This window comes from Tenrec ecaudatus, chromosome 9 (genome assembly GCF_050624435.1).
Source record: "Tenrec ecaudatus isolate mTenEca1 chromosome 9, mTenEca1.hap1, whole genome shotgun sequence".
In the NCBI taxonomy this organism is placed as follows: Eukaryota; Metazoa; Chordata; class Mammalia; order Afrosoricida; family Tenrecidae; genus Tenrec; species Tenrec ecaudatus.
This window is the reverse complement of record NC_134538.1, coordinates 117540500-117553178: the sequence shown is the minus strand read 5'-3', so window position 1 is coordinate 117553178 and position 12679 is coordinate 117540500. Positions and strand designations below refer to the sequence as shown.

At 41.0% G+C, this 12679-nt stretch overlaps 1 protein-coding gene across 1 annotated transcript; it reads left to right on the top strand.

The window, feature by feature from the left end:
• The first annotated feature begins 705 nt into the window (after positions 1 to 705).
• Positions 706 to 1906, top strand: LOC142456495 (small integral membrane protein 7-like). The gene is made up of 2 exons (XM_075557648.1): positions 706 to 849; positions 1693 to 1906. The coding sequence occupies exons 1-2, from the start codon at positions 706 to 708 to the stop codon at positions 1777 to 1779; spliced, it is 231 nt and encodes a 76-aa protein (XP_075413763.1). The 3' UTR covers positions 1780 to 1906.
• The last annotated feature ends 10773 nt before the right edge of the window (positions 1907 to 12679 follow it).

The following is a 12679-nucleotide window of genomic DNA, read 5'->3' as shown; positions in this document are numbered from 1 at the left end:
TAGCTTTCAGTGGAGATGATTATTTAACTGATGATATGATGTTTTCTTTACTTTTGAAGTCATAATTATAAAGTGCACCATTCCTAAATCACAAGCAATAGCCTTCGGATTCTCCACATTCATGCTGTTTAATAAGTTCTTACTTCACTTCCAAATTCATATTTCTTTATTTCTTTATGCTGCTCTCACTAGCTGGCCTACTTAAGGAAGGTGGACATCACAGCAATAATGTAGGAGGAAATTGAAAAGAGACATAGCACCACAACACTGAAGAGTCACACAATACAGAGGGTTGACTGTTGCTCTTCTACAAGGTGAAGGAAACATTGTTTACAGTAAATTTTATATATTAAAATGACAATACATACATACGATAGTAGCATAGGTATTTACTATGACTATCAAGACATATGTATTATTGGTTATGTATGTACTGTACCATTATACACCTGACAATGCAATCACGAGATACACTCACTGTACATGGGAAGTTGCTGAGTTTGCAATATCCAGTTCTTAAATCTAAATTTCTACGTGTAATTATTGTCTTGGGAAAGAAGTGAAACTATCATTATTTAGACATGACATGATTCTACCTATTGAAAACCCCAAAAGTTCCACAATAGCAGTGCTTGACGTAATAGAGGAATATGGTACCCTGGAAGGATGCAGCAAGATCAACAAACAGGTCGGCCAGCCGTCAGGATGATCAGAGACATCCTGCTGTTTGGGACACTGCTGGTGAATGCCGGGGCAGTGCTCAACTTCAAACTGAAACAGAGGGACGTCACACAGGGATTTGGAGAGGAGTCAGGGGAGCCCAGCACAGGTGACAACGCACGGGAATTCTTTTTTTTTTTTTTTTTTTTAAACATTTTATTAGGGGCTCATACAACACTTATCACAATCCATACATAGACATACATCAATTGTATAAAGCACATCTGTACATATTTTGCCCTAATCATTTTCTTTTTTTTTTTTCCTTTTACATTTTATTAGGGACTCCAACAACTCTTACCACAATCCATACATATACATACATCAATTGTACAAAGCACACCCATACACTCCCTGTCCCAATCACTCTCAAGGCATTTGCTCTTCACCTAAGCCCCTTGCATCAGGTCCTCCTTTTTTTCCCCCCCTCCCTCCCTTTTCCCCCCTCCCACATATGCCCTTGGTAATTTATACCTCGTTATTTTGTCATATCTTGCCCTATTCGGGGTCTCCCTTCCCCCCTTCTCTGCTGTCCCTCTCCCAGGGAAGAGGTCACATGTGGCTCCTTGTAATCAGTTTCCCCTTTCCAACCCACTCGCCCTCCACTCTCCCAGCATCGTCCCTCACTCCCTTGGTCCTGGAGGTATCATCCACCCTGGATTCCCTGTATCTCCAACCCTCCTATGTACCAGTGTACAGCCTCTGTCCTATCCAGCCCTGCAAGGTAGAATTCGGATCATGGTAGTTGGGGGGAGGAAGCATCCAGGATCTGGGGGAAAGCTGTGTTCTTCATCGATACTACCTCACACCCTAATTAACCCATCTCCTCTCCTAAGCCCCTCTATGAGGGGATCTCCATTGGCTGACACTTGGGCCTTGGGTCTCCACTCTGCACTTCCCCCTTCATTTAATATAATATATATATACACATACATATATACATATACACATAAATACACATACATACACACACTACTGAGCCTCAGATACTTCCGGATCTTCACTGCCCTGTGGAACATTTTCATGATGTTCTGTGTGATCGTGCTGTTCGGCTCTTGAGTTCCCCGCCACCCAAGCACGGACCCAAGATCACACCTTCCTAGCTGTCACCGCTGAGCTGCTCCAGTCCTGATGACATCAAGAATGTTTCTGGAACATTCCAGTGACCTGCCTGTCCAGGACATTTAAAATCGTGGGCAGGTGGAAACCCGGTCTCCCAAGATGCCTCACGCCTTCCCCTCCACATTTCCCACCCCACCCCCCAAAGATGTTCTCGCTTTAGATTCTGGACTTGAATGGTGCCCACAGAGGAGTCTCAGGAGGGTTAGTACCTGGAGCAATGGGAACATCCTGCCTTGATCCTTCCATTGCCCTGGAATCTCTCTCCCATCAGGCCTTCGCCCAGTACCTGCTTTCTGAGGGTTTTTCTGGTTTCTTTGGAAGAACCATCATTTTGATTAGATTTGCCCAGCTGTCTCTGGCCACTTTTCCCTGGAGAGCTGGGTGGGAAGCTTGGCCTTTCTTTTGGACTGAACAAGTAAGTTCAGGGCTGCCGAGTCAGCTCAGAGAGCTAGAAGCAGTGATAAGCCCACTGCCCTCATTCTGTCCCAACAGGCTTCTGCTCTGCCTCAGAGTGCAGCTGAGCTGACTTCAGGAGTTTTTAAAAAAGAGCAGGTCACCTGTTAGAGAGACAGTGGCCTTCCCGTCTAAACACTAAGCTGCTGGCTAGCAGGGCGAGATGAATTCGGTGCCGTTACTACCAATTTCCCAAGGGAGAGTGGGCCAGGAAGGGGGCAGAAGGGGGATTCTGTGAAAAGTCAACATCTCACTTTGCCTTGAAACCCGTGGTGAAGTGAAATGACCCGGGATGGTTCCTTATTGTACCATTGCTGGAATGAGTGGCGGGCGGAGTTTCTGGGTCTCATTCTGGGCGTTGGTCATTTTGAGCTGGAGACCAATGCGCTGGTCCTCAGAAGCTTGGTGACTTCGAAGTCAGTGCCTGTGAGAAGGGATCTCTGGTGCGCCCACTGGAGTGAAATGCCAGCCATCAGCTGCCCACATCCCAAAGGCTTTTGATTAGTAGGCGTTTTTGAAATTTTGACTGGTTAGTAAACCCAGAATGGGGGGCAATGAGGTTCCCAAACCCAAGTAGCATTACAGAAGATAAAAGTTTCTTTCTTTTTTTTTTTATTTTAACAATTTATTGGGGCTGATACAATTCTTTTCACAGTTCATACATATACATACATCAATTGTATAAAGCACATCTGTACAGTCTTTGCCCTAATCATTTTTTTCTCTTTTCTTCTTTTACATTTTATTAGGGACTCAAACAACTCTTACCACAATCCATACATATACATACATCAATTGTATAAAGCACATTCATACATTCCCTGCCCCAATCATTCTCAAGGGATTTGCTCTCCACTTAAGCCCCTTGCATCAGGTCCTCTTTTTTTTTTCCCTCCCTCCCCTTTCCCCCCTCCCTCATATGCCCTTGGTAATTTATACCTCGTTATTTTGTCTAAAAGTTTCTTTCTAACAAGGGATTTTGGTTTACATGTTTTTCCTACGATGCCAACCTGAATTTGAGTCGTTCTGAAGGCCATTTTTTTCCTTTGTATAACCTGTGGGGTTTCATTGATCATCCATCAATATACTGGTATACCCTCAACCAAAAAAAAAATCAACAAACAGAAGTCAATTGGATTTCTATATACATTGGGTAAGATCACAGAAAAGGACATCAAGAAGGCAGCACCCTTCACAATAGGCAAGAATAAATTGAGATATCCAGGGATCTACCTAACCAAAAATCCCCCAAAACCAAAAGGGCTGTATGAGGAAAATGACAGAACACCATTACAAGAAACCAAAGGAGACTTTCACAAATAGAAGAATATCCCATGCTCATGGATTGGAAGACTCAATATTGTAAAGATGTCGATCTTACCTGAGGCACTATATAAATTCTATGCAATCCCGATACAAATACCAACATCTTTTTTTTTCTCAAAGAAATGGAAAAACTGACCACCAATGTCATATAAAAGGGAAGAAGCCCAGAATTAGCAAAGAACTCATCAAGAAGAAGTATAAAGGTAGAGGGTTTGCATTACCTGACTTTAAAACTTATCAAATTGCCACAGTTGTCAAAATAGCATGGCACTGTTATAATGATTGATATATGAACCAGTGGATAGGAACAGAAAATCCAGAATTAAAATCAGCAGAATACAGACAACTGATCTTTGATAAGTGTCCCAAAACATTAAATGGGAAGTGGATGCCCTCTTTAATAAATGGTGCTGGAAAAACTAGATATCTACCTGCAGAAAAATGAAGCACAAACTTTATCTTACTCCGTACACAAGAACAAATTCAAGGTCGATTACAGACCTCGAGGGAAACCCCCAAACTATTAGGACCATCAAGGGAATTGTGACAAACCTAAGAACTGTGGTGGAGGGAATATGTGGGTCCCAGAAATAAGGAAGGATAAACACTCAGAGGGAGCTACAATAGACAAGTGGGACATGCTAAAGATAAGACACCTGTGTACATCGAAAGACTTCATTGAGAGAGTAATAAGAGAGTCCACAGACTGGGAAAAGATAGTTGGCAATGACACATCACACATAGAGGCTTATTACTAAACTCCACAGAACTCTGCAAGCCTGTAATAATTAAAACATGAATTGACCACTGAGGAGGTGGGCAAGACCTGAACCAAAGATTCACAGGGAGAAAATCCGAATGGCCAAGAAACATATCAGAAAATGCTCCTGATCACTAACCACCCTGGAAATGCAAATTAAAACAACTATGAGATACCACCTCACACCATCAAAGATAGCCCAATTCAAAAAGTCAGAAAATAACAAATGTTGGAGGGGGTGTGGTGAGGTCAGAAATCTCATCCACTTCTGGTGGTCTTATAGACACGAACAGCCACTCTGCAAAGTGATGTGGCCATATCTGAAATAGATGGAACTAGAGTTACTTCACGACTCAGCAATTCTCCTACTGAGCACATACCACAAGAAATGAGAGACGGACCACGACCAGACATCTGCTCTTCAATATTCATCGTGGTGCAATTTACAAACACAAAGAATTGGAAACAGCCTAAATTCCATCGATAGACAAATGGATTAAAAAACTATGGTATATATACACACAATGGAGTTATTATGCATTCCTAAAAAGTAGTTATGAAACGATGAAACCTCTTGTCTCGTGGAAAGAGTTGGATGATATTATGCTGAGTGGAGTTAGCCAAGCACAAACACTGGACAAGTTCAACATGAGTCCACAGAAGTAAATTCAAACAGCAGAACAGGCATAGAGGAAAATTCACATAGTGCACCGTTCCTGGACTAAGAACCAGGTACTCTGGCACAGGTCAAAGCAAATCCAATGATGCATCTGGCATCAAAAACATACAAGGAAGAAATAGAAAAAATAGCATCGGTGCTGAAAGGGAAGAGGGAGAAGGGAAGAAAAAATATGGCAACGGGGTCTAGGGCACTAATCTACCCATGGGGACGGCACTGTTGATGTCTCCATAGGAAAGTAAATGAGAGAGCAGACTTCATTCAGGTGTGCCAATCATTGAGGATGACGTCCCTGCGCAGAGCAGCACGTTCACAGGGAGGACTGCAGGGCTGGCCCTAGCTTGAGATACAGCATCCCCTCCCTAGATGGCAGCTTAACAGAGGACAGCGAGTGTGGCCAGTCTGACCTACCCACATGGGGGAAAACCAAGAGGGTAGTGCAACAGACCGGCCATGGGGCAAAGCTACAAAGTCCCTGAGGAATCCGAATTGTAGTCTTCTGACTGGTGGGGGGGAGGTGGGGAGCAGCACTTGGCACCTCATCTGAACTGGTCACATGATATTCAAGGGAGGAACACTGGAAGTCTAAAGGTGTAACGGGGTGGAGAATGGGGCACTATACCGCTCCATCCTTGACTGCAGAAAGAGCACTTGTGTCTTGTAGAAGGGGCGCCCCTCAGACATGAATGCTGAGGTCTAAAAGTGTATACATGCTGTTGGGTAAGTGAGTCCTGGGATACAGCTAACTGGAAGAAAAGGAGCTTGGACTGATGGATTCTACCAGGGCCTGCTCACTAATTAACAGAGAGATACTCATCTACTCTGGATGAGGACAACAGTTAGATGGAAAACTATTTGTATGGTCTCTTTTTTCTTTTTTGCCTTTTTTCTCTTTCTTTTGGCATCTTTATATAAAAGATAGGCAGGATAACAAATCCCAAGGAGACACAATGGGACTGATGGTTGTGTGGGGTGGGGGGCGGGGGGGGGCATGGGAGAGGATAAGGAGGGAGTACGGAGTGGTGAGCCAACAATGACAGGGACAGGGAATAGCAAGGGGTCTAAAATGTCTAGTGAGGAGCTTGTAGCGTTCCTGGTTGTGTTTGATAAATTGAAATGTACCCGAGAGGAATTACTGAGAGGTGAACAATGGGTAAACATGATAGTGAGGCAGGAGGAAAGAAAAAAGAAGTAGAGGAAAGAATAAGAAATAAAAATTATATATAGGGATAAATATAGATATGTATAAATGTAAATACATAAAGATAGGTATTTTGTCTGTGTATGTATGTATATACTTACATACATACATACATACATACAATATGGAAGCAGCTGGGTTTGGGGCCTCTACTTATCTCAGCACAAGAACGGTTTGTTCTAACAATGTGGTAATGTATGATAATCACCTTCCCAACTCTATTGTTGAAGCCAAAAAGGGTGCATTATCAAATGCTGTGAAGAAAGTTGATGGTGCCCAGCTATTAAAAGATATAGTGTCTGGGGTCTTAAGACTTGAAGTTAAACAAGTGGCCATCTAGCAGGGAAGCAACAAAGCCCACATGGAGAAGCACACCAGCCTGTGTGATCATTAAGTGTTGACAGAAATAGGAATCAGAAATTCAAAACCAAGCAATCAAATTGAAGTGAAGGAGCATAGACAAAGTGAAGATCCAAAACCCACCAGTAAGATAATGGGACAGTCCCTCACAGAAGGGTCATGTGGAAGGGAGGATATATTCAGGGCACAGTATAGCACTGATGAAACACAGAACTATCCTCTAGTTCTTTAATATTTCCTCCCCTTACTACCATGGTCTTAGTTTTACCTTATAATCTTGTTAGATCTATGTATGTTCATTTACATAATGAAGATCATTTGATGCATAAAATACAAGATAGATAAACCCTTCAGAAATAGTAACAGGAGTAATGTGTCCTTGAGGGCACGGGAAGAGAGGGTGTGGCAGAGGGAAGTGATAGCAATGATGACTGTATAACCCCACTTGAGGGGAACAAATAACAGAATTGTAGGTGAATGGATACATTGGATGGTGTAAGATACAGGGAAAAATTTTAAAATAATAACATATAATACAGTAATAAGGGTTTACGGGGATGGTTGGTTTGGGGAGGGAGGGGATAAGGGAGAGCTGATATTAAAGAGTTCAAGAAGAAAGAAAATGTTTTGAAAATGATGGTAGTAGGAATTGTACAATTATGCTTGATCTAATTGAACTATGGATTTTTATAATATCTGTTTAAGAGCTCCCAATAAAATGATTTTTAAAATCTACCTGTATTATAACCTTGTAAGAGAAAGATAAGATTGTGTGCTCCTGTGAAGATTTTAGATGTATATGACCGTGGACATGTATGTGGTCAAAGTTGACTACATGGATGTTATGTTGTATATTACTCTATGTACCTATGTATATATGGGATTCATGATGTTTGGGGGAAATTTTCATTTTGCAAGAAGTTATCTACGCCTCTTGCAATGATTTATTGCTTTAGAACCTATAAATAGTAATATTCCCAAAATAAGCTATACTGCTTCCCTAGTCGGGGCGCTAGAACAATACAAGAAACTTGAAAAATCAATACCTACACTTTATCACGAATTGGGAACTATATAGCACAATTGGAAACTATATCATTTTTAATTGCTAGTGGGCACTGAGTAATTTTTTCCTGAGGGATAGTCAATGGGCCAAATAAATTTGGGGTCCTATGACATGCAGGGTCACTTTTAGTTGGAATTGACTCATTGTCAGTAGATAGTAGAGCTTGTGGGGGGCAGGGGCTGTATTAGCTTATTTCATCTGCGGACTTGTGGGGAAAAGATCAGTAGAAAATAATTATTTTAATATACATCACGGATAGTAAAAACACACGAGTCAGCACTGGGGGTCGAATGACTCACAGCGGTCGCCTGATTCATAACAATTGCAGAATTACAGTGAAGAAGTAGCAATGAAAATAATTTTATGGTTGGGGTCACCACAACATGAGGAAGTGTACTAAAGGGTCGCGGCCTGAGGAAGGTCGAGAACCACTGATGAGTGCGCTGACCTTCAAAACCCTTTAGCTTGTTCTTTAACAGTCTAGATGCAGAATTAATGAAGATATGTATTGATAGGATCTCTGAATAGAGCAGAGAAAGGTTAAATTGAGCAAGTATCAGAGAACACCCGAGTCATTACTCATCCCTGCAAAAAAAAAACAAACCTATTTCAGTGTCTAAATAGAGAAGTAAGATATGATGTTTTCTTTTATACATCACCATATAAACAGACTCAAGAGTAATACCATGATTCTACTTTTTATCCAAATTCAAAGACACTTAATTTTTTAAACTAATGGACTTTAATTTTTATTCAAACTATAAATATACAAAATGAATAAACTATTCACAATATTGCTGTTTTTTAAAAACAGGAACAGCATAAAAACTGTCCCTTCTCCTTCCTAATTCATAAGTAATAATAACTTAGCCTGTTTGTGTAATTTAATTTGAGTGGTTTCTGTGCCTCACAATATTTCTTTCTTAAAATATTGCTCTCCCACTTGCGTTTCTCATTTGGAAAGCATAATTTCTGTTTTTCACATGAATGCATATTTCTGCATTCTTTTCATACTTCACAACCTTTAAAGTACAATCCACCTTATCCATGACCATCTTGTCTATACCAAACTTTAAGTAGTTTAAATGTTTGTCTCAGCTCCTACAGGTTTAATGTCTACACCCCAATTATTTCTGAATTATTTTCATTTTTATTCCTCCTGGAACTTTCTTTGATTTCTCATAATGTGTTGTACATATGAATAGCCCTCCGTAAATATTTACTGCTTTAGGTTTCTTGCCATTTCAGCATAACTAGAGGCTGTCAATTTTACAGTTAACAGTTCGAAAGCCTCTAGCCCCGTCCTGCCTTTGCCATTTTCCAGTCAATGGACATGAGGTTAGTTACATAATATTTGGGTGCAACTGACTCCTCATCTTCATCAGATGGTACCCACTCTTACTGACCCAATTTATCCTTTCCCACATTTTGTCCCCTCCTGTCTGAGCTTCACCTCATCTCTTCACACTGCTTGTTGTCACACCGGTCTCCTCCCCACGGTAATAGGTAAGTGCGGGCTAACAGCACAGCCTACTTTGTTCTGGCTATGTTGTGAGCCAAAGCTGAACGTGCACTAAGATTCATTCATGCAAGAGCTAAGGAGGGACTGTGTTCCTACCCACATTTTCAGACTGAGAAGTGAGGCTTGTGGCTAGGGTTCTAATGGCCTCTGAGGCGGGGGTGGGGTGGGGGGGGATTGAATAGTTATACTCCAGAGAACTCCTAGATAATTCCTTTTCTCTCTCTGCACACAAGAAGTGTTCTGAGGCCTCCCACAAAGAACGAGGGGATTGATCTGGGAGATCTGCTGTGTCTGAGCTCAGCAAGAACGCCGACAACATGATTTTTTCCCCTTTCCTTCTCTCTCCCACATTTCCTTTACCTTCACCCTTGCTGCTTGAGAATGTCAGCTCCCAGTAAGTCCTTAGTACCTAAGATTACTCTTTCCAAAGACTCAGGTTAGAGATGCTCAAATTGTGTTACTGTGAGAGCTAGCACTTAGTAAAATGAAGTAAATACTACACTTAAAACAAAAACTGTAATTATATAATAAATTAATGCAAATCACATTTTAGTTTTTTACACAAAGACACCCACATACAGACTCTCTCTCTCTCTCTCTCTCTCTCTCTCTCTCACACACACACACACACACACACACACAATTAGGGAGCACTGGGGGCACGATGGGGCATATGTTCGGCTACTAATTGGAAAGTTGGCATTTGCAAACCACCAGCCAGTCTGCAGGAGAAAGATGAAGCGCTTTACACTTGCCAAGATTAAGGATGTTAGGAGCCCCAGGGGCAGTTGTACCCAGTCCTAAATAGTCTCGGTTAGCTTGAACTCACTGGATAGCTGTGAGTTTGGTTTTGAGTATGTATGTGTACACATATATACATACGTGTGTGTGTTCATAGGCATATGACATATACATTCATATATATATAAATTTATGGTAAGCATAGGGTGTAGCCTAAAGCATATTTTATTTAGATTTAAAAGTGTATTGAAATTAAAACGTTTTCCAATTTATCCTTAGATAGCCCATAAATGAATATAATTTTACTCAATCTATTTTTTCAAGTCCAGTAACTAACACCTTTTAATTGCTGTCATTATGTAATTTTCACTACCTTAATGAGTTTTACTCTTTTCTATTTTTATTTCTCCCAATTTTGTATGATCCTATATCTAGATACAGACATAATACTGAAATATCTGATAGGTTTTCTAACATTTACCAGTTTAACACCATGCACATAAAATTATCTCGCCAAAAATAAAAGACTAAACCAGAAGTTGAAAATTCTGGAGCCGAGTTCCCATCCTAGTGGGGCACAGCGGGCGTCGCCGTGGGGGCTGCTAATAGTGACGCCAACAGTTCGAAATTACCCGTCACTCCAAGGCGCAGAGATGAGGCTTCCACCTCCTTAGCAACGCATCGTCTGTAACACTCGCGGGGCAGTTCTCCATGGTCACCTAGAGTCACTCACTGTCAGTCTGAATTGGTTCCATGACAGTCCATTTTACCTCTTCCCAACTGGATATCTTGGGAAAAGGTATATTCCCTCTTGAGTCTTAGCCGCCTGACGGCTACTTGAAAAGAGGTCTCAACTCTAAAACATTATAATTTATTTGAAAAATGTTTCACATGCATTCACATGCCTACATATAACCTCACATATGTACCTCCCTGTAAATTATTCATTGTGATATTGTTCTATCACCAAATATTTTGTTATCTTTCACTAGGAAATTTATTCACAATACTGCTCAGCAAGTATGTCAGGAAACAAGCATACGCTCTGTATTAAAAGGTATTGGGCACATGATTCCATCATGGCAAGCACAACGTGATTCCAGCTTTCAGGGCACGGCTGCTTACATGATCTGTTGAATCACTAATATTCATGTTTGCATACTGCTCCTTGCTCTGGAGACTCAAAGGCGTCCCTTAAGGCAACTCTCAGAACTGCTGACCTCCGAACAACCCCCTTAGTAGACTGGGACGCATGCACCTGGTGCTTCCCCTTAGCTGTCCTAAAAGAGCAGCTTGAGCTCTTTGGCTGGGCTCCAGGTAGCCAAAGCCTTCACAGAAGCCCAGTTTACAACCACTGCCCCATTTGCGGCTGTCCAAGTGTGCGGAACCTCCTCAAGTCCTGCTGATTTGTCTCAGTCTCTCTGTCTTGTTACAATTTGACTCTGGGGACCTTTCCAATATAACTATCGTTAATAGTTATTCTACAGCAGCAAAAGTGTCTCCTATTATAGTTTCAATCCACCCAAAACTATTTCTTCAGGGGTGTGGCAGTGGCAGTCAGATTGTTAGATCCAGAGAAATCCTTATCAGTACATGTTGATTCCTGATACAACTTGTTCTTCTGTCAACTGGGATGTAATCATTTCTAGATTCAGAGATGCCCCCAGCGACTTGAAATCTAAATCAGACTTGCAGGGGCGGGGTGTCAAGAAAGAGCTTAGCATTATAGAAAACTGAAAGTAATCCAATGAGGAGGAACATCTGGAATCAACTTGAACCGAACTTTATTATTTTAAAATTCAAGCAAATGGTATTCAGGGCATTGTTCTGCAAATTCCCAAATAAAAGCAAGTCATTTCTTGTTTTCTCAAGAGAGTCCATTTTAAAAAACAAGTGTCAGATTTCAGCTCTTTTATAGTACAGGAGTAGTATATTTTAAAGTAATAGTTGTAATATCTCACTGTTGTAGAAGTTTTACATATATTTTTGTGCACATGTGTCATTCCTAGCACTACATACTATAGTCCTTAGCTTGCTGTGCTGTCATCGAAGCCTTCTATCCTCGAATGCTTCACGTTCTGTTATTAACTGCTACTGCAATGTACCCCAGAATCGTTCTTCACTCTTTTGCTACACCCTTGGAGTCTACACTATACGGGTACGCAGGAACTGTATCCATTCAACATCTTATTTCCCCCAAAACCACTTAGTTAAAATGGTTGGGCAGTTAGCTCCATTACACAGAAAAATCACTCCCACTGACATGTCCACCCGAATTGCAAATGTACATGCACAGATCCATTTGCACGTGACTCTTCCTAACTATGTCATGCACGATAAATACTTTCAGTGTGATCTAATGAACTTGTGTGCATTATTCATGACCTGTAGCATTAAAATGTTAAATCTATAGATTTTTGAATACTATTCTTAATTTTACGACATCTTTCCTATTCTTAATTTTATGACATCTTATAAAAGTAGTTTTGCTTGTCTCTAATGATAAATCAGGATCCCTAGTGGTGCAAACAGTTAAGCACTCAGCATAGATAGTACACCCATGGGATCACCGTGAGTCAGAAATGACCCAACAGCAACTAGCAACCATAACAGCAATGATAAATCATTTTGAAAGTTTCCGTTGGGTTGATTCCAAGTCATACTGCTTTTTATATATGCAGAAGAGGACTAAGTTCCTTAGGAAACCAAGACTCTCCATAAACCAGCCC

Bases quoted from the DNA above. Each gene is read 5' to 3' on its own strand.
- LOC142456495 (XM_075557648.1), top strand. From the start codon at position 706: ATGATCAGAGACATCCTGCTGTTTGGGACACTGCTGGTGAATGCCGGG. The intron at 850-1,692 runs TTTTTTTTTTTT...TACATACACACA, and splicing joins GTGACAACGCACGGGAATTC to CTACTGAGCCTCAGATACTT.